The 21,200-nt window shown below is 40.9% G+C and overlaps 1 protein-coding gene across 1 annotated transcript in view; it reads right to left on the minus strand.

Annotated features, from left to right (window-relative positions):
* The window catches only part of RHOBTB3 (Rho related BTB domain containing 3), a 55,995-nt gene that overhangs the window by 13,521 nt on the left and 21,274 nt on the right, over positions 1-21,200 (minus strand). The window contains exons 6-9 of the mRNA XM_027100582.1: positions 18,348-18,713; positions 10,592-10,704; positions 7,413-7,533; positions 2,041-2,214 (exon numbers count right to left, since the gene is read on the minus strand). Coding sequence (XP_026956383.1) covers positions 2,041-2,214; positions 7,413-7,533; positions 10,592-10,704; positions 18,348-18,713 — 774 coding nt within the window. The remainder of the gene's footprint in view (positions 1-2,040; positions 2,215-7,412; positions 7,534-10,591; positions 10,705-18,347; positions 18,714-21,200) is intronic.

The raw sequence follows: 21,200 nt of genomic DNA on the forward strand, positions 1-21,200 counted from the left end.
AAGGTTTTTTTGTTTGTTTTTTTAACACTTCTCTGTAATTCTTTCTTGTCCCTCTTTAAACGCCTTATATTCTTTGTAGCTAGGAACCAAGAAGAGCGTGTATGATAACTATTTATCATAATGAATAGATTATTTTTCTTTCTGCAATTTTCCCAATGCAAATTTTCCAGTATCCAGCTTAATTTTTTGATTATTCATTTTGACTCATTTCCCCACACACACACACCTTCACCTTTTACCAATTTTTAAAGTGTTTTGTCTTATAGTTATTATTGCTTTTCTGAGCATTTTTTCTAATTAGTAAGATAAAACTTAAAATCCAAACCTTCAATTACTCTAGTGAGAGGATGATTAAGAAACCAAATTTCCTTATTATTTCAAAACTGGTCAAATTTTTAAATTTAATATATAAATTTGCCCATAGTGAAATAATAAAATACACAATAACACACGATCTGATGAGAATCAATGATGTCTTTTTTTTTTGGCTGCATTGGGTCTTCGTCGCTGCGCGTGGGCTTTCTCTAGTTGCGGCAAGCGGGGGCTACCCTTCGCTGTGGTGCGCGGTCTTCTCATTGCGGCGGCTTCTCTTGTTGCTGAGCACAGGCTCTAGGCGCGTGGGCTTCAGCAGTTGCAGCATGCGGGCTCAGTAGTTGCGGCACGTGGGCCCTAGAGCACGCAGACTTCAGTAGTTGTGGCGCACGGGCTCTAGGGTGCGTTGGCTCAGTAGCTGTGGCTTGCGGGCTCTAGGGCGCAGGCTCAGTAGTTGTGGTGCACAGGCTTAGCTGCTCTGCGGCATGTGGGATCTTCCCGGACCAGGGCTCGAATCTGTGTCCCCTGCATTAGCAGGCGGATTCTTAACCACCACGCCACCAGGGAAGTCCAATGGTTTCATTTTTATTAAACAGAAATGATAAGCCAGTCTTTAACACTGATTTTGTAACTGGCTCCAAAATACTCTACAGAAAGCTGCAAGACCATAATTAATTCAATTAAAAGAATGTTCTGTTCTGGAACTCCTAAAACTTTTCACTAGAGGGCTCATGACTTGTTTAAAACTTAGGAGATTTCAATAACGAACATTGGAAGTCTTCCAAATCTAAAATTAAAGCAGTAAACCTGAAGAGAGGTATGGTCTGAAATGTGTATTTTCTTGCACAGGTTCTGTAACCAAGGTCTCAGGCTCCTGGACTAAGCCACCACAGGCTTATTCTAGTTGTGTTTGTGGTGCGAGCCATCTGTTGGCCAAAAGACAAAGACTAATTAAAATGGGCTTCCATGCCTGCATCCCAAGGCTCCAGGCCTGTTGAAAGGATTCTGCAATTTCTCCAAAGTGCCTCCAGCTACAGGAAACCTGCAAGATCTGTTCCAACCTGAAGCTGCCATAGACAGCTCCTAGTTAATGGTGAGTAGGAAAATAAATCCCACAGTCCACTGGGCATTCTAAACCATTTAGGAAAAGTTTTTGGATAAGTCAGCTTCAGGAGAGTCTGACTCTAGGAGAAGTCAGGAAAAGTCAGACTTTTTAGTTTTTAAATAAAAGTCAGAAAAAGGCCATCCTCTGGGCCAGAGAGATGACCAAAGGAGTCTCAGAATATTGAAATTCCTTGAAGTGCCTCAAACAGAAGTCAGAGCCATAACAGCAGCTGCCCAGCCCTTTTCTCCTCATGAAAGGGACAGTGTTCTAAGGAGCTCTTTGCTCCAGTGTGTAGAAGTGAAGTAGCCACTGGGTACCACAAGACACCTCCGTTTCCAGGGTGCCTACAGCGATCAGCATGTTGTTGGTGCTGGCTGGGACATGTGAGCTTATCCCAGGGTCTGAGCGCCCAGAAGAGGTACCCAGTCGCTGCTCATCCACGTGAATTGACTGAAAGTTCATTGCTGTCCCCAAGTCACCTCCACCTGCTTATTAGCACATTCCATGACGTCAACTCTCATACACCTTAAACAAAAAGAGATTTCATAGAAAGCAATTTCTCAAAATGGGTTATCAGGAAAGAAAGAGTTATGAGATTCTGTCTAACATTTATAATGGCTCACCTGGGCAACAGGAGTCTGTGTATAGGTATTCCAAGAATGACAAGAAAGTCTCTTTGGAAACACCGTAAACTGGAATCAGAACACTCTTTGCTTCCATGTAATTCCCATTAAACATGGCCGCCATCACTTCACACCGGGCCACCAGGACGGCCCTGTGGGCTGGCACCGTCGTACCTGTAAGGTTCGACAGGGAAACAAAGCTAAGGGAGATAAACTTGCAGAGTTATTGTCCTAGCAATTTTCCTTCTAATTAGAATGGTATTGCATTAGGCACAGCTAAGCTGATATTCAGAAACCAGATGTGGGTGTGATAACCTGTATTAAACTTTGGAGACTTCGTAGTTTTAAAATAAATTGAAAAATTAAGAGTTCAGAAGTGGACTCTGAAACCAACAATTTGCAAGTCAGGCAATTATTTGTTACTTAGTTTTTATTTCCTAAAGATAGAAACACTGAAATGCAATATTTTGCTTCATGTCTTTTTATCATGAAACATCTATTCTTTGCAATTGGCTTGAGACACCACCACCCTCCCCTGCCCAGGTGTCTCACAAGAAAACACAACCATTACTCACAGTACAGTCCTGGCTGGGCTTCCCTGTATCAGAAACAGTAAACCATCCTTAGCCTAAGTAGTCCATAGATCACAGCAGGAATGGCAAGGGAATCTCTTCTGGGGCCAAGGGGAGCATTGCAGACTTTATGGGTGATGTGGATGGGGATGACCTAGTCCCCTGCTTCCTCCCTGTCATATTACCTCCACAGGGAAACTCTTTCCTAAATGAACAATGCCTGCCTGCTTGTGGGAGCGCCAGAGCGGCTTTCAATTTTTTTATTTTTATTTTTTGCGGTACGCGGGCCTCTCACTGTTGTGGCCTCTCCCATTGCAGAGCACAGGCTCTGGACGCGCAGGCTCAGCGGCCATGGCTCACGGGCCCAGCCGCTCCGCGGCATGTGGGATCTTTCCAGACGGGGTCACGAACCCGCGTCCCCTGCATCGGCAGGTGGACTCTCAACCACTGTGCCACCAGTGAAGCCCGGCTTTCAATTTTAAAGGCCCCTCAGTGCACACCCCTCACTGAAGCTCATTACACTAAACTGACTCTCCAGTGAAAGCTTGCTAAGCTCTCCAGCTACTGCGCCACCGCACCAAGGCAATGCCAGATGGGACGCATGTGGCCCAGGGCTCACAGGTGGAGAAGCAGTTCTTACCACTCCCACCACCTTAGGAAACCACGAACCCATAGTGAGCCCTCAGTTCAGTCTAGCTCAGATCAACAGACCATCACCAAGCATCCACCATGTGCCAATCACCATGTTTGGTACAAAGATGAGAAACATGGAGCTACCCTGCTTTGGAGCAGCCAAGCTTTTAGTTTGGTGGAAGACACCACAGCCAGTGTAAGTGACAAAACTGTGGCTTTCCAGAAAGTAACACCATAAGCCAGACCACTCTGCTCTGCCCAAGGGTCTTCACCCGGCAGCCCCTAAATCTCATACTTCTCAGGGACATATATTCTTCTCCAAAATATTTACAATTACTGTTCTTCATCCTCTTGAAATCCATGCAAAACATCTTCTGGCTCAGAAAAAGAAGAAAAAAGTTCTACGTAAACCCAGTGACCTTCTCCAAAGCCAATAATCCCTCAGGATCCATACGCAATGCCTGACAGTGCCAGTTCTGAGCTCACTCCTTGGCACTGTCACCCACACAGGTGCACCTCCCCCAGGAGGGCGCAGGGAGAAGCCACAGGAGCTCTCTTCCCAGGTCCTCACACCTATGAGCAGGCAGCCTCCCCTCTCAGCCCTTTCCCCTTCCTCTCTGCCTCTTTGCCTTTAGGTCACCTGCCCTCAAGGTTATAGTGTCCATCTCTGGGGGATAACCAGTTTCCATAACTAAAGCATGCTGGATATATTTGTACACGGTAATTAAAAAGGAATTCAGGGCTTCCCTGGTGGCGCAGTGGTTGAGAGTCCGCCTGCCGAGGCAGGGGACACGGGTTCGTGCCCCGGTCCAGGAGGATCCCACATGCCGCGGAGCGGCTGGAGGCCACAACAGTGAGAGGCCCAAGTACCGCAAAAAAAAAAAAAAAAAAAAAAAAGGAATTCAAACAGGCAATGTTATTTGACTTGCAACTTTTGTCTTAAAATCTTAAATAGGGAACCATGAAAAAGAGAAAAAGAAAATTAGAAGTATGGCTTAAACAAACTAGATGACCTATCACTTGGATTAAGCAGAGGGATTTAAGATTGGCAAGAAAATACGCAGTAGATAGTAGCAGATGGGAACGAAGCTTGATGGGTAACCTTAAAATTTTAACAGAAATTTTCCGTTGATAATGTAGTTACAACAGAGTTACAAAACCAGCAACAAAACACTCAGTACCTTAAAGCATTTTCAAAGCCCATTTCAAGCTTCGAATTTAGTTTGAAAAAACATTATAACTCCAAGAAAACATCCATTTCTGTTTCTCACCTTTTCAAACTACTGTTTTGGTGTTATAAATTGTTCTATTTGAAACTGTAATACAATACCTCAGTATAGTCACATTTTTAAACATTGTATATAAACTGTATAAATGTATAAGCACTGTATAAAACATGCTGAATGAAAATAATGCAATGATTATTTATGCAACAGCAACAGGATAGAGCTGAAGAATTACTGGGGGGAAAAGGACATCAATTTTCAAGCTAAGAGATAAACATGTCCTTTCAAAATGTCAAGGCCTAAAGTAACTTTCCTTTGGAGTATTTAATTGTTGTTATTGTTTTTTAAGAATTTTTTTTAAGGAAAAGAGTTTTAAGAGTGAAACAAAATTTAAAAGCCCAAGTTTCTAGTAACTTTGCACAGATTATCAAAGATCTTTGTTTTTAGTATATACTAAAATAAAACACTTCATTTGTCATACCTTCTTCACACTACTTGCCAAGTTTCAAAAATGAAACTTTTAGAATCATTTTTTGTTTTATTCTGAAAACAGGAAACCTGCCTAGCTCAAGAGAGATTTAGAATATGTACTAAGTAAACAAGACAGAATATAACTCTGTACAAGTATTTTTCACAAGGCACAGATTCAAATGTCAAAAGGAAACACATCTTTCTACATCAGATCCAAAAGTTTACCATGACTAGTTTTAGAGCTGCTTTTTTTAAAAAGTATTTAATGGAAAAAGATACAAACTCAAACAACAAATTGTGGGTGGTACTTTTATATATATACATACATGTACACATATATTTGTGTACATATATATATATATATATATTTGTATATGTATATATTTGATGACTATTTATTTCAGAGATAGTAAATAGGTTTTATATCCCATGTCAACTCCAGCCAGTTGTCAGTGATGCCTGGAACATTTTTTAAAAAGGATTTGCTGCAGCCCTCGGTTCAGAACACAAAAAAAGCAGTGATCCACCAGTGTTGGATGCCACTGTAGGGGAAGAGTCGTGGAGTCTGCCCATCAGGCCTCTAAACACACCTTTATATGCACCATCTCATCTCCATGACCACTCACCACTCTCCCAGGTAGAAACTAGTATCCCCATTTTATAGGTGAGGAAACAGAGGATCAGCAATGTAAAGTAACACAACAAAACCTATTGTATATAGTATTATATATAAATAATTATATATTATATATATATTATATATATATAAACCTATTATATATAGGAAATATGCATCCAAGCAAGACCCTGACCTGGTCTGTTACTATCATCTCATCAAGCTTAACGCTAAAAAGGACCTTTTAGACTCTACATGGTTCACTTTCTCCACTACAACTGAGAAGACTCAAGGCCAGACATATTAAGGACTTGCCCAAGGGCACACACTGGTTGGAATGCAAAGCCAAGGCTAGAGCTAGGGCTCCAGACCCTCCTCCAGAGCAGACAACACTGCTGCTTCTACACACTGGAAGCTGCCCTCCCCACACTCCTCAGAGCGCAGTTTGCCTCTCCTCCAGCTTCTGGCAGAGAAGCTGTTGCTGGACCCTGCTTCCACCCATTCCTGCTTCACTCTGCTCCTGATTCCCTTGGAGGCCTTGGTTGTTGAGCTGAGGAGGCTACAAAGGGCACTAGAGCAGCTGCCGTTCAGCATCAGCACAGGCATTACAAGAACCCTTGCAGATCCAGCGTCTGCAAAGGTGGGGTGTGAGCAGGTGCCTGCAAAGGGCCGGTAGGTGGAATCATGGAAGAAAAGCAAAAGACTATGAGAAAGGATTCTCCACATCACTGCTGTTTCTTTTCTCTTAATACAACATATATTTTCATGCATTAAATATTCCCCATGAAAATCTTTTCAGTAGGTTACATTAACAATGTTTGGTGTCAGTGCTTCCTACGCAAATTATAAGCAAATTTAGTCCCTTGTTACCTTTCTTTTTTCCAAATCATTTTTTATATAATTTCAAGGTCACTCACTGTCCCATTCTCAGTGGCCCACGCTAACATTGCAGCTACTAACAGTAGCTTAGCCAAAGGCACCTTGGAAAGTTTCCAATTCACTGTTTGTCTTGGCAAGTGACCAGAGTTACAAGTAAAACGATCTTTCTGGGGAAAATTTTTAAAAAGTAAATTACTGTTAGCTGCCATACATTTCTACCATAAAATTAAATTATATCTTCCTTTTGGTAATAGCCCACCTGAAGTGCTACCTAAGTCATCTGAAACAACTCCTTCTAGCCTTCTTGCATAACTGAAGGTATTTCACAATTCATTTTTAATACTATGCTTTCAATCTACTAAAGTGACCAAAGTGTCCAAGCGAATAATCAATAATGGGCATTAACACAGTTCATGTTTATTAAAATTAGGTAGCATTACTTTCCTACAGAGATAAAAAGCAGCTCTCCGTTGCTCTGGTGATAATTCTGAGTGCCATAAGGAGAAAATGTAGCAATATCTAAGGATGCCTGATGTAAGCCAGGCATGACCCTCAACCAGAGTAGCTCCTTTTGCTCAATTAAGAGAGCTGAAAAAATAAACTACAGGTAATATAATGTTAAGGGGGCTGGTTTCAGATGATTCAAAAACTAGGACCTTAAAGAAACACACAAACAACAATATACAAGGGGGTGATATTACAGATCACCCCATCCCTTGCTGGTGCCTACAAGTTAATGAAACATTGGGTAAGGAAATAAAAAGAAGGAAAAAATATATCCATTTCTTTTCTTATTTTAATAAAATATCTCATTTCCCTAGAAAATTTTTGGCGAAATTCAAGCCGTGTTAATCTACATCCTACAATAGAGGACAGTCACTCCTTCACCCAAAATATTCAAAGCTGAAATAGAAAGTCAGGTAAGAAAACAAGAAATAAAAATGAATAATGAACTTTGTAAAAATTGAACTATACCTTGTATTTCGAAGACGACATCAGCAAGCATTGGTTTATTAAGGAAAAACTTGAGGGAAGTGTTATAAAACCATAGAGGTTTTCTGGCTTGATAGGTTTTGCAGTTCCTCAGGCAATTAAACTATAAGGAAAAATAAAAATACAAGGGGAAATGTTATACAATATGCTCTGGTAATTTGCCTAGAGAATTTGGAAAACTGTGCTAAATGTCTAAAGAAGTAATGATTATCTACTCTATGGCATCTCTGATCACAGCTTTCACGGAAACTTACCCTCAAGAACTACATCTGCTATCTGTCAATGAGCAACACTGCCCTATGCAGCACTCACGGCGGTGAAGGAATTGGCTAAGTGAAAACTCGACTCTACAGCTGAGAAGCTGTGGGGTCCTGGACCCCCACGGGCTTTTGTTAGCTGGGAAACAGACAACAGTAGTGCAATCTCACATGAACACCTAGTAAAATATGTTTGCATATACAACCTGCTTGTTTATTCACTAATTAAGAAAATATATACACAAAACTTAATTTGTAATTAAGAAAACATATGTTTCACCTATCACACCATGTCCCACTGCTCACTAGATCCAACATTAAAACACCTGAGAGTGATGGATTAATTCATCTCCGTCTTAATCTGCAAACTTATAATCCTAAATATCTTTCCTGCCCACAGTCGTCATTGCTGGAATCTTGATTATCAAAGGTTGCCTGCATCTATAACCTGGAGCTCTAAAGAACCTGTCCCATGACCACACCTATCTGTCCTCTCACGACTGCTAACTGGCAGGCTCCCCGAACACCATGTCTGACCTTGGGGTTTCCAGCCTTCCTCTGCTCCCCACTCAGGATTTGATGCTTTGTTTATCCTTTCTGTGATCCTTCAGACAATCCTTTCTGCCAACCCCAGAAACTGAGGGCCAGCTGCTCTTCCCTCCCCCATCACCCATTTCCCTGACTGACGCTCAGAACCTCAGCCTGGGTCAGACTCTGACCCTCTGCTTGGCTAGGTAGGGAATTCAGAAAGCTTTATCCCTAAGAAATAACCAAGCACACAACTTTAGCAATAAGAATAAACGGCACCTACTCCCCACTCTGGGTTAATCTACTATGGTGGGAAGTTAAAATGTCTGGAGAGAAGGAAAAAATGTTATCCTTCCTCTCAAAGAAGAACATACACTCCAGAATGACATCCATGAGCTAAACAGACAACCAAAACAGGATCATACAAATCCTGCTCTTATAGTCTCAGGTCCTACACACAATATACTTTAATACACATTGAAGGAACTCGTGGAGAGGGTCTGGGTGACTGCCACACATAAAGGAGAGGAACAGTGAAAAGGCATCACCAGAACCTGAGAGCTAGCAGGGGCTTTAGAAATCAGCCAGCTTACCCCTCATTTTATAAAAAGCCCTGAGAAGACTTACTCAAAGCCACAGGTTATTTGTGGCAGACTCACAGGTTAAATGTTTACTTCCTGATTCCCAATACTCAATGAAGGAGAGTCCCTTACCCCAAGAAAGCCCAGGAAGAAACCACAGAAGAACTCTTCTGTCCTCCTCTGCAAAGGAGGGAATTTAGTTCAATTTCATGGAATAATATAGTCCCCAGCTTTCCCTTCCCCCAGAAGAATTTGTTTTATTCTTGGTACCCAAAGGAATGGCTGTGTTCAGAATCCAACCCAAGGAAAGGCTCAGGTTTAGAACAAAAGGCAACATTTCCATCCTAACCATTTATATAAAGCTTATGAATTTGTACATCATGAGTATGTGTAGATTTATTTCAGGTATGGATATATACAGATTCTGAATCTGTATAACAGATTTCCTTGTCACCTATGTCTTGAATTTTTTTTTTTTTTTTTTTTTTTTTGGCTGCATCACGTGGCTTGTTGGATCTCAGTTCCCCGACCAGGGATTGAACCCAGGCCATGGCAGTGAAAGCCCAAATCCTAACCACTGGGCCACCAGGGAACTCTCACCTAAGTCTTGAATTTGAAAAAAAATGGGAGGGCAGAAGTCTGCAGAGAATACAGATGTACATTTTCACTGGTCCATGAACAAGTTAATCTAGGGAACTTATGAAAAGCAGAATGCAAGCTTATGTGCACGTTTCTACAAAAGAATTATTTAGTTGAATTAAATTGTAAGAGAGCTACCACCCAGCCATACATCTGAACAACTGGACAGCTTCTGTGTACCTACTTCAATGTGTTAGTAAAACAAGAAAAGAAAGGTCTTGCCCCTTAATTCCATGTTACTTTGTTTAAAAAAAAAAAGAGAGAGATCATTTTCTCAATTAAAAAATAGTTGGGAGTCTTTATAAAAGTTGATGCAGTTTTAAAATATTACCTTAAATTGTTAATAAACTTAGGTTGTAGAATTGACAGTCATCTGTATAAAAATTAAAGAAATAATCTTTTTTTTACAGTTAATATAAACCTATATTCTGCTAAGCATTGCACACAACTTACCTTTTTTATCTACTGTAGCCAATTTGTTTATCACAGAATCTGAAATAAGAATACACTGGCTAAACTGTATAATGCAGTCATCTTAAAATTTAACAAACCTACTTTTAAGGCCCTTATAGACTCTGCACAATCTCAGTTACTAGAGCTTTCATGTGTACAAGTTTATGACCATATACGAAGTCTACATTTTTATAATCTTTGAACCTAATGTGTAATTTTAAATCTATACTAGGTGAGAAACAAATCCTTAACTGTCTACCTAGTCAAACAGATTTCTCAGAACTCTTGAAAAAGACACACACAGAAACTGGCTTGCCCCTGAAAGCTGTTTGGAGTGAAATCATGAGCAGTGAGAAGGCATCCCCCCACAGCAAGCTTAACTGTAACTGGACAAATTCAACAGCCCTTCATTCTTGACATAGATTGCATATTCCCAGAGCCCCAGGGGAATGTCTCAGAGAATGGAATTCACAAACCAACATTTTAAAGACATGACTCACACATATTTGAATTCTTACATGAATTAAAATCACAGATAGCAAGAAATCATGTTTATATTTAAAATATTTAAACGGAAAAAAATATACTTAAAGGAAAACTATATATTATTGACACTCCTCACGACTCAGTATATTCATCCATAGTATATCAGTTACAATTCAGAGAAAGTCAAAGTAATCTAACTTACAATAAACTAATTTACCTTTCCTGGTGTTTTTAAAATACATTTAACTTTCTCAATTACATTTGAAACATCCCCAGAATCTTTCAACTTCTTCCTGATATCTTCTTCCAATTCTTCCCACTGGAAGGCGCCTGTGAACAAATTAATATACATTGGATTTTCTGTTACAGCAGGAATAAAAATAAATCTTTTATTAGGTATCAATGTTCCTTTTTTTTAGTATTTTCTTTTAATTTTTATTTATAAAATATATATCCATGTAATTACACTAAAACATTTAAACAGCTCTCACATTAAAAAAAAAAGTTTGGGGCTTCCCTGGTGGCGCAGTGGTTGAGAGTCCGCCTGCCGATGCAGGGGACACGGGTTCGTGCCCCGGTCCGGGAAGATCCCACATGCCACGGAGCGGCTGGGCCCATGAGCCATGGCCGCTGAGCCTGCGCGTCCGGAGCCTGTGCTCCGCAACGGGAGAGGACACAGCAGTGAGAGGCCCACGTACCGCAAAAAAAAAAAAAAAGTTTGCCTTCACCTAAATTATTTCTCAAAACCTGGAGTCCTTCTTCCTGAACAGCTACTATCTCTTTATAGTAGGTGATCAGCTAGTGATAACAGCAGTGGCTAGTATATGAGTTCCCGTCACAAGTGGTCCAAACCCAAATTATTTACTTGCCCTGAGTAAGAGGTAGTTGTGGTCCTTTCTAAGGTTGAATTAAATCATACTCATCATGGAGAGTAGTGACTGCCACCAGGCAAAGGAGCAGAATGTATTCAGAAGGTCTCATGCATTGTCAGGGTCAGAGTAGGATGTTCCACAGCCAAGTCTACAGAACCACCCTGAAGAAGGGAGCTCGATAATTTTCTGATGAGCTACACAACCATGACATTAGAAAAAAATCACCCCACCTGGTCCCTTCCTCCCTTGTTTTCACCCCAACCCACTTTCAAGCCATCTCTTTCTAGGCTCACTTCAATTCTGTCAGCCCCTTTTCCTCCGTGTCTGACAAAACACAGGGTCAACAAAAGCTCCCCTTTTCCCCAAACACTCCTCTCACTTGGCCTACAGCAGCCTCCTACCCAGCCTCCCTGCTCCTGGGTGGCCTTTTCCCCATCAAATGTATCTTGTTATCAATGCTGATAAATTTCCAAAAGTGTATTTTGAGATTACCCCTATCCATCCCATGGCTTATAGAAAGTCCTAACTCCTAAAAATATAACTCAAAAAGGTGTAGACACAACTGGGAGACCCAGTTTCTAGTTTTATCTCTGCCAGTAATGACTGGTGTTAATTTAGGCAAGTCGCTTCACCTCTCTGGGTAACTCGAGATCCTTTCCTATCTACTCTCAATCTAGCTCTTCTGATGTTTCCCTTCATGTACCCAGAACTTTGCCAGATGCCTTCATGAATACTGGGGAGTGGAGAGGGCACAGAATAAACATTTATTGAACCAATGAGATCAGGCAATTGCAGTTAGGCTGTACCAAGGAGATCCAAAGCTCATCGGAAGAGTCAAATTGACAGTCCAGTTGCTCTCAGGCCTCATTACAGCTGAGCCCTGCAGCACTTAGCATGTTTGCCTAACTTCTCCTTACCTGCCCTTGACAAGAATGCTGACAGAAGCGAAGTGTAGTAGTTTTCCTCTTCCTCGACTAATAATTTTCAACTTAAAGTCACGTACTCTTTTCACAATCTGATAAATTTTTGGCTCACCACTCCCGAAAATTTCCAATGCACATACAGACATTGCAGACTGTATAAAAATGTTAGGAGTATAGCTGATTCACTTTGTTACAAAGCAGAAACTAACACACCATTGTAAAGCAATTATACTCCAAAAAAGATGTTAAAAAATAATAAAAAAGGTAATTAAAAATATTTTTTAAAAATGTTAAGAGTAGAAGAACGCCTTAGAAGCCAAGGGACCCCAAATCAAGAAAATTCACTCTATGCCAGTGATTCTCACCTCTAGCTGTGCATTACATTTACCTGGAGATCTTTTATAAAATACCATTGGAGGAGGTTTTATCCCCAGACCAGTTAGATTAGAATTTCTCAGGCTGAGGCCCGGACATCAATTTTAAGAGCCTCCCAGGTGATTCTAATGTGCATTGAGAGCTGACAACTATTGCTCTTCCTTTAGACATTTCATCCACTATCAAAACCCAGGGTCAGGGCTTCCCTGGTGGCGCAGTGGTTGAGAGTCCGCCTGCCGATGCAGGGGACACGGGTTCGTGCCCCGGTCCGGGAAAATCCCACATGCCGCGGAGCGGCTGGGCCCGTGAGCCATGGCCGCTGAGCCTGCGCGTCCGGAGCCTGTGCTCTGCAATGGTCTGAGGCCACAACAGTGAGAGGCCCACGTACCGCAAAAAAAAAAAAAAACCAAAAACAGGGTCAGTGGCATGCAACAGTGTATGTATGTAGTTTTGACTGTCTACACTCATGCATGTTAAAGGACAGCACAGATATTGTTTCTTAAAAGTAAAATTATATTAACTAAAGAACATCTACACAATATATCTCCATTCAGAAGAGTATCTGAAAGAAAGTAAGCATCAAATCTAAATATACGGGATTAGTAGCAGGTAAATCTCTACAGTCCACCAATCTGTTTGAGAACAGACACAGAAAGATCCAATAACTGAAAAGGAAAGTAAGACTAGTTCATAAGGGCACTCTAATGATTGGGCTGTTTTCATAATTAGAAATGCTAATCAAACCATCTTTGACACTTAGGTGCTAATAAAGCAATAGTCAGGCTAAGATTTTCTTTTCTTTTTTTGTGTGTGTGTGGTAATAACATTTAACATGAGATCTATCCTCCTAACATCATTTTAAGTACACAATACATTATGTTAACAAAAGGCATAATGTTGTATGTACAGCAGAGCTCTAGGACTTGTCTTGCATAACTGACTGTGATTTTCTTTAGTTAACTTCTCAGAGCACCTATTTACTTAGACCCTTAGAGAGCATGGTCTACCCGTGTGCATTCAGCTGTGTTTTCATGCAGTGCAGAAAAATTTCAGGAGCTGGAGAATACTATGCTCATTTCCACAGATTCATTTACTCTGGCAGCATTTCATTAAGTGATGTGAAATTCTAAGGGCCATCTGTGGCAGGAAGAGCTCAAAGCTAAATTCTTGAGGCTCTTACAAAGACTTCAATTCCTCACCATCTGAGATCGCGTGACTCAGGAATTTGCCAGCATAAAGACTGTGTAGTATATTATAAGAATGTTACAATTGTACACCATTTAAGGATTACTCCTCAAGACCAGGAAACCACTGGCCTCACTTTTCAGATTATTCTTCCCTCAGTATTAGTCATTAAGTACTCAGACATTACGCAGCGTTAGCAGTTTCCAAGAGGAAATTAACATATGCAAAACATACACACTTTCACTGTATCTGTTTGCTCAGAAATTTGAATAGGAAAATAAACAGCAGCCTTTATTATATGGGTAAAGTGTTAACCAGAGGATGAAACAGGCCCTTCCTAAATACAGGACCCAAACGTCCATGGTGACACAGTACCTACAAAATTTCAAATTCCTAAAGGTTAAAAAAAAAGAAACATGTTATTTAAAAAGAATTAAGACAGTCTTTGTAATTTGGTTCATTTTTTTAAATATAAAGCAGGAGATAGGTTTAATAGGGTTTTCCAGCCCATGTTTTTGCTCAGGGCAAATATTCCCAAGCACGCCCTGTCATGGAGTTCTGCCTGTGTATCCCAGCCCAACTGACGTGAGTACAACTGGCTCCTGTCCTCCGCGGTTCCCTACATAACCCGCGGGCAGGCCTGGGCTGCTGTGAGGAAACCAGTGTGTAATTGGGTCTTAAGACTTGTGCTCTGTTCAAAAGTTTTTAAATGTTCAACAACAATAAGACAAACAAACAAACAAAACACACAAGCCTGGCCTCTTTATTGAAGTCTCTAAGAAAAAAAAAATTAGGTTTAATATTTTAGTTTGCTTTGATTAAAAACAAATTTTTTTTTTTTTTAAAGTAACCTATTCAGGGCTTCCCTGGTGGCGCAGTGGTTGAGAGTCCGCCTGCCGATGCAGGGGACACAGGTTCGTGCCCCGGTCTGGGAGGATCCCACATGCCGCGGAGCGACTGCGCCCGTGAGCCATGGCTGCTGAGCCTGCGCGTCCGGAGCCTGTGCTCCGCAACGGGAGAGGCCACAACAGTGAGAGGCCCGCGTACCGCAAAAAAATAAAAAAATAAAAAATAAATAAATAAAGTAACCTATTCAGAAAGACTAAAAGGGTAAAACAAAACATCAATAAACGCTTAGACATTTGAGAATGGGAATCTGGTTGATTTTTCTTCTCTTAACAAATTTTCTGCATTTTTCAAAATTGTCTTTACTGTGCAAATATAGCTTTAATGTCTTTCAAACACAGCAAACAATATCATTTTTGCTTGAGTCTAAGGTTATACTTTGTAAATAATTAAAGAATAATTAACAGGTACCTGCTAAAGCATTTATTTTCCCGTTTCCTCAACCCACATCCGGGTCTCCCTGTAGCCCCAGGTCAATGGCCTGTGGCCCTGGTCATACCTGACACCACCTCTTGACTGGGTCACGTACAAGCAGAGTTCAAAGCAGAAACGTTAATAGCTCAGTATCAGACTACAAAGCCTGAGCTCTGAACTGGTCAAGGGCTTGTAGCTCAGCAACTCCTCCCTGCCATCATGCCCCTCTGCCCTATTCCCAGGCTTACTTAGTTTTCACCCAACTGCTAAGCATTCACTTTCCCCAACTTCAGGCAGGGGCTACAAGAAGGCACAGGCAGCCCCAGTTCCAGAGAGCTCCGCATCAGTCAGCCTTGCAGCTGACTCCATTCTGACCCTGTGCCCTGAGACTAATAACTGGGTTCCTCTCCTGGGCCTCTGGGCTGAATTCCAGGCCCTTATCTGCTGTGGCTGGTCCCAGTTCTTTCAAGAGCAGGTGCTGCAGCTACTTGTGATCCATGGCCTCAGCACTGCCTGGAGACTGTTGGAAATGCAGAACCTCATGCCCCACCCCAGTCCCACTGAATCAGAATCTGTACATTAACAAGATCGCCAGGTGACTTGTATGCACTTTAAGGTTTGAAAAGCACCGGTCCAGATGATGGACAAGCCGCAAGACCAACCAACTACCTGTTGTCAGAATGTTGGCCTTCCTAAGGCTGAGCTCCAGAATAACAGGGCCTTCTGACTGGACTCCTGTCTTCCCACCATCACCAGAGATGATCTTTCTAAAGCCCAGTCTGATCATGCATAAAATTCTAGATCAGCTTCTAAGGACAGCAGGAAGAGCTCCCACTGGCCTTGCCAGCCTCAGCTCCTTCCAGTCATCACCTCCCACTCTGTGCTCCAGCCATGGAAACTACCTGTGGTTCCCAGAAAACAGCACTCACCAAAAATTACATTTTCATTAATGCAAGTTTCTCAATATATTAATTTCTTTCAAAATGCATTAGAGTGAACACATGAAAAAGTTATAATGGACTCTGGGGAAGGGGACTGGGGGATGAGGATAACTTTTTCTTTTCTTTCCCCCTTTTTTCCATCTGCAAGTATTAATTTTACAGTTAAAAAAAAATTACTCCCTAGGAGAAAGACAAGCAGGTTCTGTCACTGGAGAGACATCTAGCTATTTTATTGCTACCGTATTAAAGAGGATAAAACTGACCTCAAAGTGTTTGTGTGCCTTTGAAAGTATTTAATGGATACTGTGGGAAACTTGCTAAATAATTTATAATTTCAACAGCAAACTCATTGAAAAGAAAAGCCAAACACTTCCTTCATGGTTCTCTGACATATCATTAAAGACTTTTTTTTCTTTAACATGTAAACATTTTGGTTTTTCAAAATTAGTCTTAAATTCTGAACTGTGAGATTCTAAGTTTAAACATAAAAATCCGTAGTACTAAATGAAGTCTCTAACTTATCTGGTTTATTCATATGATTCACAGCTACTAGAGTCTACTCACTAGTTCAACCAGCACTTACAGAGAAGCCTCCATGCTGAAGGCACTGTGCTGGTATGCTCTCTAGGAGTGGTTATTTATGCCTTTTCCAAGCCAATATTCACTGAACAATGGATTTAATACCTACCATCACATTCTACTCCAATATGTATATTTTTAAACCACTTAAATCTGCATGCTGCAACTGTATTTTTCACAACCATTAATTTTTATTTTAACTTTTAAAACTAAAAACAACCCAAATGAAAAAAAGGGAAATCTTAACATCAATCATTTCAACTGAAGGCTACCCAAATCTTTGATGCTAAATAATACTTTTTTCTTTATTTGCAAACTTTTATAAACTTGTCATCAATCTCCAATTCTGAAGTCTAAAAACAGATCATAAATGTTTCTCCCGACACATTGCAGAGAAGGATCTACCTCAACCTAATAATTCATCAGCAGATGATTCCAAGTAGAAAAAGAAAATTAAAGAAGAGAGAAATCTGGGACTTCCCTGGTGGCGCCATGGTTAAGAATCCACCTGCCAATGCAGGGAACACAGGTTCAAGCCCTGATCCGGGAAGATCCCACATGCCACAGAGCAACTAAGCCCGTGCACCACAACTACTGAGCCTGTGCTCTGGAGCCCGTGAGCCACAACTACTGAGCCCACGTGCCACAACTACTGAAGCCTGCACGCCTAGAGCCCGTGCTCCGCGACAAGTGAAGCCCACGCACCGCAACGAAGAGTAGCCCCCGCTCACCGCAACTAGAGAAAGCCCGTGCGCAGCAACGAAGACCCAATGCAGCCATAAATAAATAAATAATATTTTTTTTAAAAGAGAGGGATTCCCTGGTGGCGCAGTGGTTGAGAGTCCGCCTGCCGATGCAGGGGATGCGGGTTCGTGCCCCGGTCTGGGAGGATCCCACATGCCGCGGAGCGGCTGGGCCTGTGAGCCATGGCCGCTGAGCCTGCGCGTCTGGAGCCTGTGCTCCACAGCGGCAGAGGCCACAGCAGTGAGAGGCCCACATATTGCAAAAAAAAAAGAGAGAAATCTTCAGAAAATGTATATTTAGATGCTTACTTTAAAAATCACTTTACATCCATGCTTTTCCATTCCTATATAGGACACTTAGATGTGAGACTTTTAGTTCATTTGCTAAAATAACTCATAAAGAGTCTAATTTTTAGAATATACATGCTACTCAGTTTTTTAAAGGACAAGAAGAAAAACAATTGATAAGCTGAATATTACAAAGAGCACAGTAAATAAAAGAAGTAAAGTCTAAAATAATCACAGTCAAAGTTGATCAGATCTCAGCTTGAACTAACTTTAGACTAACTTCAGCAACTGTTTCTAGTTGCTAAACTGAATGCAATGACCATGCTAACTTCTCTCCTCAATTCCCTCCAAAATCTGGGTCAAACAAAACAAATGAATAAGTAGCTAAAGACACTTATTTTCATATATACTTGAAGTATTTTATTTCTTTAAAGTTAAACTGGACAATAAATTCTTGTATTTTCACATTTTGGAGTTTTTTAAAAATAAAGTACTAACATAGCTGTTCAATAGGAAAAGAGATTATTGTTTTTACAAGTAGATTTAAAACCAAGGCAAGGAAACTTGTAAAGAGACAGAAAGCTTGGACCAATTCCTATCGATAAAGCAAATACTACTTCATGTATAATCGTCACCTCAGATGGTAGGAAGAAAAGAAACGTGAAACCAACCAGTATACCTGAGACCACAGGCCATACTTCATTTCAAAAGCTTATGAGAATGTGCCAGAACCATTTGACAAGATACCTGAATAAATGAAGCGCAGAATGTCCGATAAACAAGAACAGAAGAGGGCATCTTTAACAATGACTCGTAAGGGTGGGTTGCCTGGAGACTCCTGGCTAGCACCTGGAAACGCAGGATCTCTGTTTATAGCAAAGAGATCCTGGGTAGTTCGGATGATACTGGAATCCTGAATGTCAGCAGGACTCTTCACATTGAAAAGCAGCATGAAAACATGGCTGACGGCACAGAGAACGATCTTGTGAGCCTCAGCCACTTCCTTTAAATCTGGGTTGTAAAATACCACGTCCACGCACTGGCAGCAGAACAGCAAGTTATTTAGGTCAGCATTATAATGTGATGCTTCAGCCTTCAAAACAGGCATTTTTTCTGTTTCAAAGAAGAAAAAAAATAATAAATTATTCTTTAGGTCTATGGGCCCCCATCATTTCCGGTTTATTTTAAACACAACAAAACAATATTTTTTAGTATTATTAGGTTGAATTATATGAAGTTGCCAATATTTGGCCATTTTTGACCTATAAAACAGCACTTTCTGTATAGCTCAATCTAATTATGAACACATATAAACTAACTATCCAGGGATTAAAACAGACACACAGAAATACTGTATTTACTCTGTGTAGTGCAAATGAAAAATGTACTAATGCCATAAAGAGCATTTCTCACTATGTGTGTCCCAAAATAAAATTTTTCTCCAAATACTGAATTTTAGTATGTTGGTTGCCATCATCCTTTACTTTCACCTGATGAAAAAACTCAAAGAAATTACTGAATAAATTCTGAAGAACCCAACCTCACATCTGAAGTTGCTTTCTTTCTGGGACTAGAAATGGAGGTGGAGGGATAAATTGTTAAAACTGCAGCTGTTCAAAGCTAGGGCTCAGAGTCTTAGACTCTACTGTTTGAAACCATCGTGAACATTTTATTCTGATGCTAAATTTTTTTTTTCCTCCTGGTAAAACACTATACTTCCCGAGAACCAGCTCCTTCCCCTCAGTACACCTCAGGGAGATTGCTGTTAGGCTCCCTGAGTTCCAAGAGGGGACGTTACCTTCCATTTCCTAGCGTGATTGCTAACAAAATTAGATTAGCCTCCATCAATGCAGGACCTCCACACAGAGGACCACAATCTAGGCCCTCATCATAGGTCCTAATTGTGAACTCTCTGCAACAGCTGCGCTGAGGACAGTGTGATCTGTGAAGGGTTGCTTGAAGGTTATGCAACCATCTAAACAAGTGCAATTCAAACTTCTTCAGGAATAAAAATTCTTTATTCTAAAGCAAAACTCCTGTCTACAAAATGGACAACAACAAGGTAGGTTGGGAGGCAGACTCTTTCTGCATTGTACCCTACCCAGCCTCCTCTCCACTGCCAGAGGCACCTTACAGACCCTTAAAGTCTGAGAACAGTTTGAAAACCATGTGCCCCAGAGCCCAGGATCTGTCCTTAGAACAAGTCAGCACCAGAACAAATGTGTACTCAGACTGGGTTATGTTCAGTGTGAACCCAGACTGGACCCTGGGTTACAATCAGTGCAATTCCACATCTCTCCCATTGGAAGGGGTACAAGAGACAGCCTTGTGGAAGCTGAGGCTGTACTGCTGACAGGACACTCCTGAAGGCCCTGCCCACTATCCCACCTAGCATTCCCAAATGAAGACCCACAGGAGAAACTCCTTTTAGTGCTAAATGACATGAAATGCTTTGCTTTCTCTGAGGAACTGGTATGTTTTCTCTTCTTGATTAATAAGAACTAAGAAATTATCTGTCAGTATTATTTATTTGGCTATTCCCCACTCCTCTTCTCGTCCAGAAGGTACTTAAGGCTCCAGTGTTTGCTACATAACAGACCACGTGGCCCCTTTCACTGTGCACACCACAAAGTGCAAAGTCAATTTAACGGTCTATGTATTCACATTTTTTAAAACTTGGAATTGACTTCCTGTACAAATCTATACTTTCCTGGTTTGTTAACTTACATTCATTCATTCAACAAATATTTATCAAGTACCTTTTAAAAATAATATCCATAATTAATTGACCTGAATAGAGTACTAGTTTACCATTGCTATCACAAAATTATGCAATAAATTCTGATAACAGGGCTTCCCTGGTGGCGCAGTGGTTGAGAGCCCACCTGCCGATGCAGGGGATTCGGGTTCGAGCCCCGGTCTGGGAGGATCCCACATGCTGCGGAGCGGCTGGGCCCGTGAGCCATGGCCGCTCAGCCTGCGCCGTCCGGCGCCAGTGCTCCGCAGCGGGAGAGGCCACAGCAGTGAGAGGCCCGCGTACCACAAAAAAAAAAAAAAAATTCTGCTAACAGTTGATGTAATTTTATTTATTTTTAACTATTGTCTTCTAACCTTGTATTATGAACATTTTCAAACACACAAAAAAGTTGAAAGAATGATACAATGAGCACACATATATCTTGCCCTTAAATTCTATAATTATTAATATTTTGTCATTTTTGGCTTTATCTCTAGATTTTCTCTCTCCCTCTCTCACTCACGAACCATTTAAAAGTAAGTTGTAATCATCAGGATAGTTCAGTTCTAAATACTTTCACATTTATCTCCTAAAAATAAGGACATTCTTCTATTAACCACAATACTATTATCGTACATAAGAAAATTAACAGTAATTCCATAATATCATCTAATTTCCTGTCCATATTGAAATTTTACCCAACTGTCCCAAGAACATCTTTTAGATGTTTTTATTGAACCAGGATCCACTCAAGTTTCATGCATTACATTTGGTTATTTCTCATTAGACTGTAATCTAGAACAGCTCTCTACCACACACACTATTTTTAAGAATACATAGGCTCAAGTTTTCAAGACAACAGT

The sequence above is a fragment of the Aethalodelphis obliquidens genome, unplaced genomic scaffold, assembly GCF_003676395.1.
Source record: "Aethalodelphis obliquidens isolate GAN/ISIS:26980383/991018 unplaced genomic scaffold, ASM367639v1 scaffold4, whole genome shotgun sequence".
NCBI classification, from domain to species: domain Eukaryota; kingdom Metazoa; phylum Chordata; class Mammalia; order Artiodactyla; family Delphinidae; genus Aethalodelphis; species Aethalodelphis obliquidens.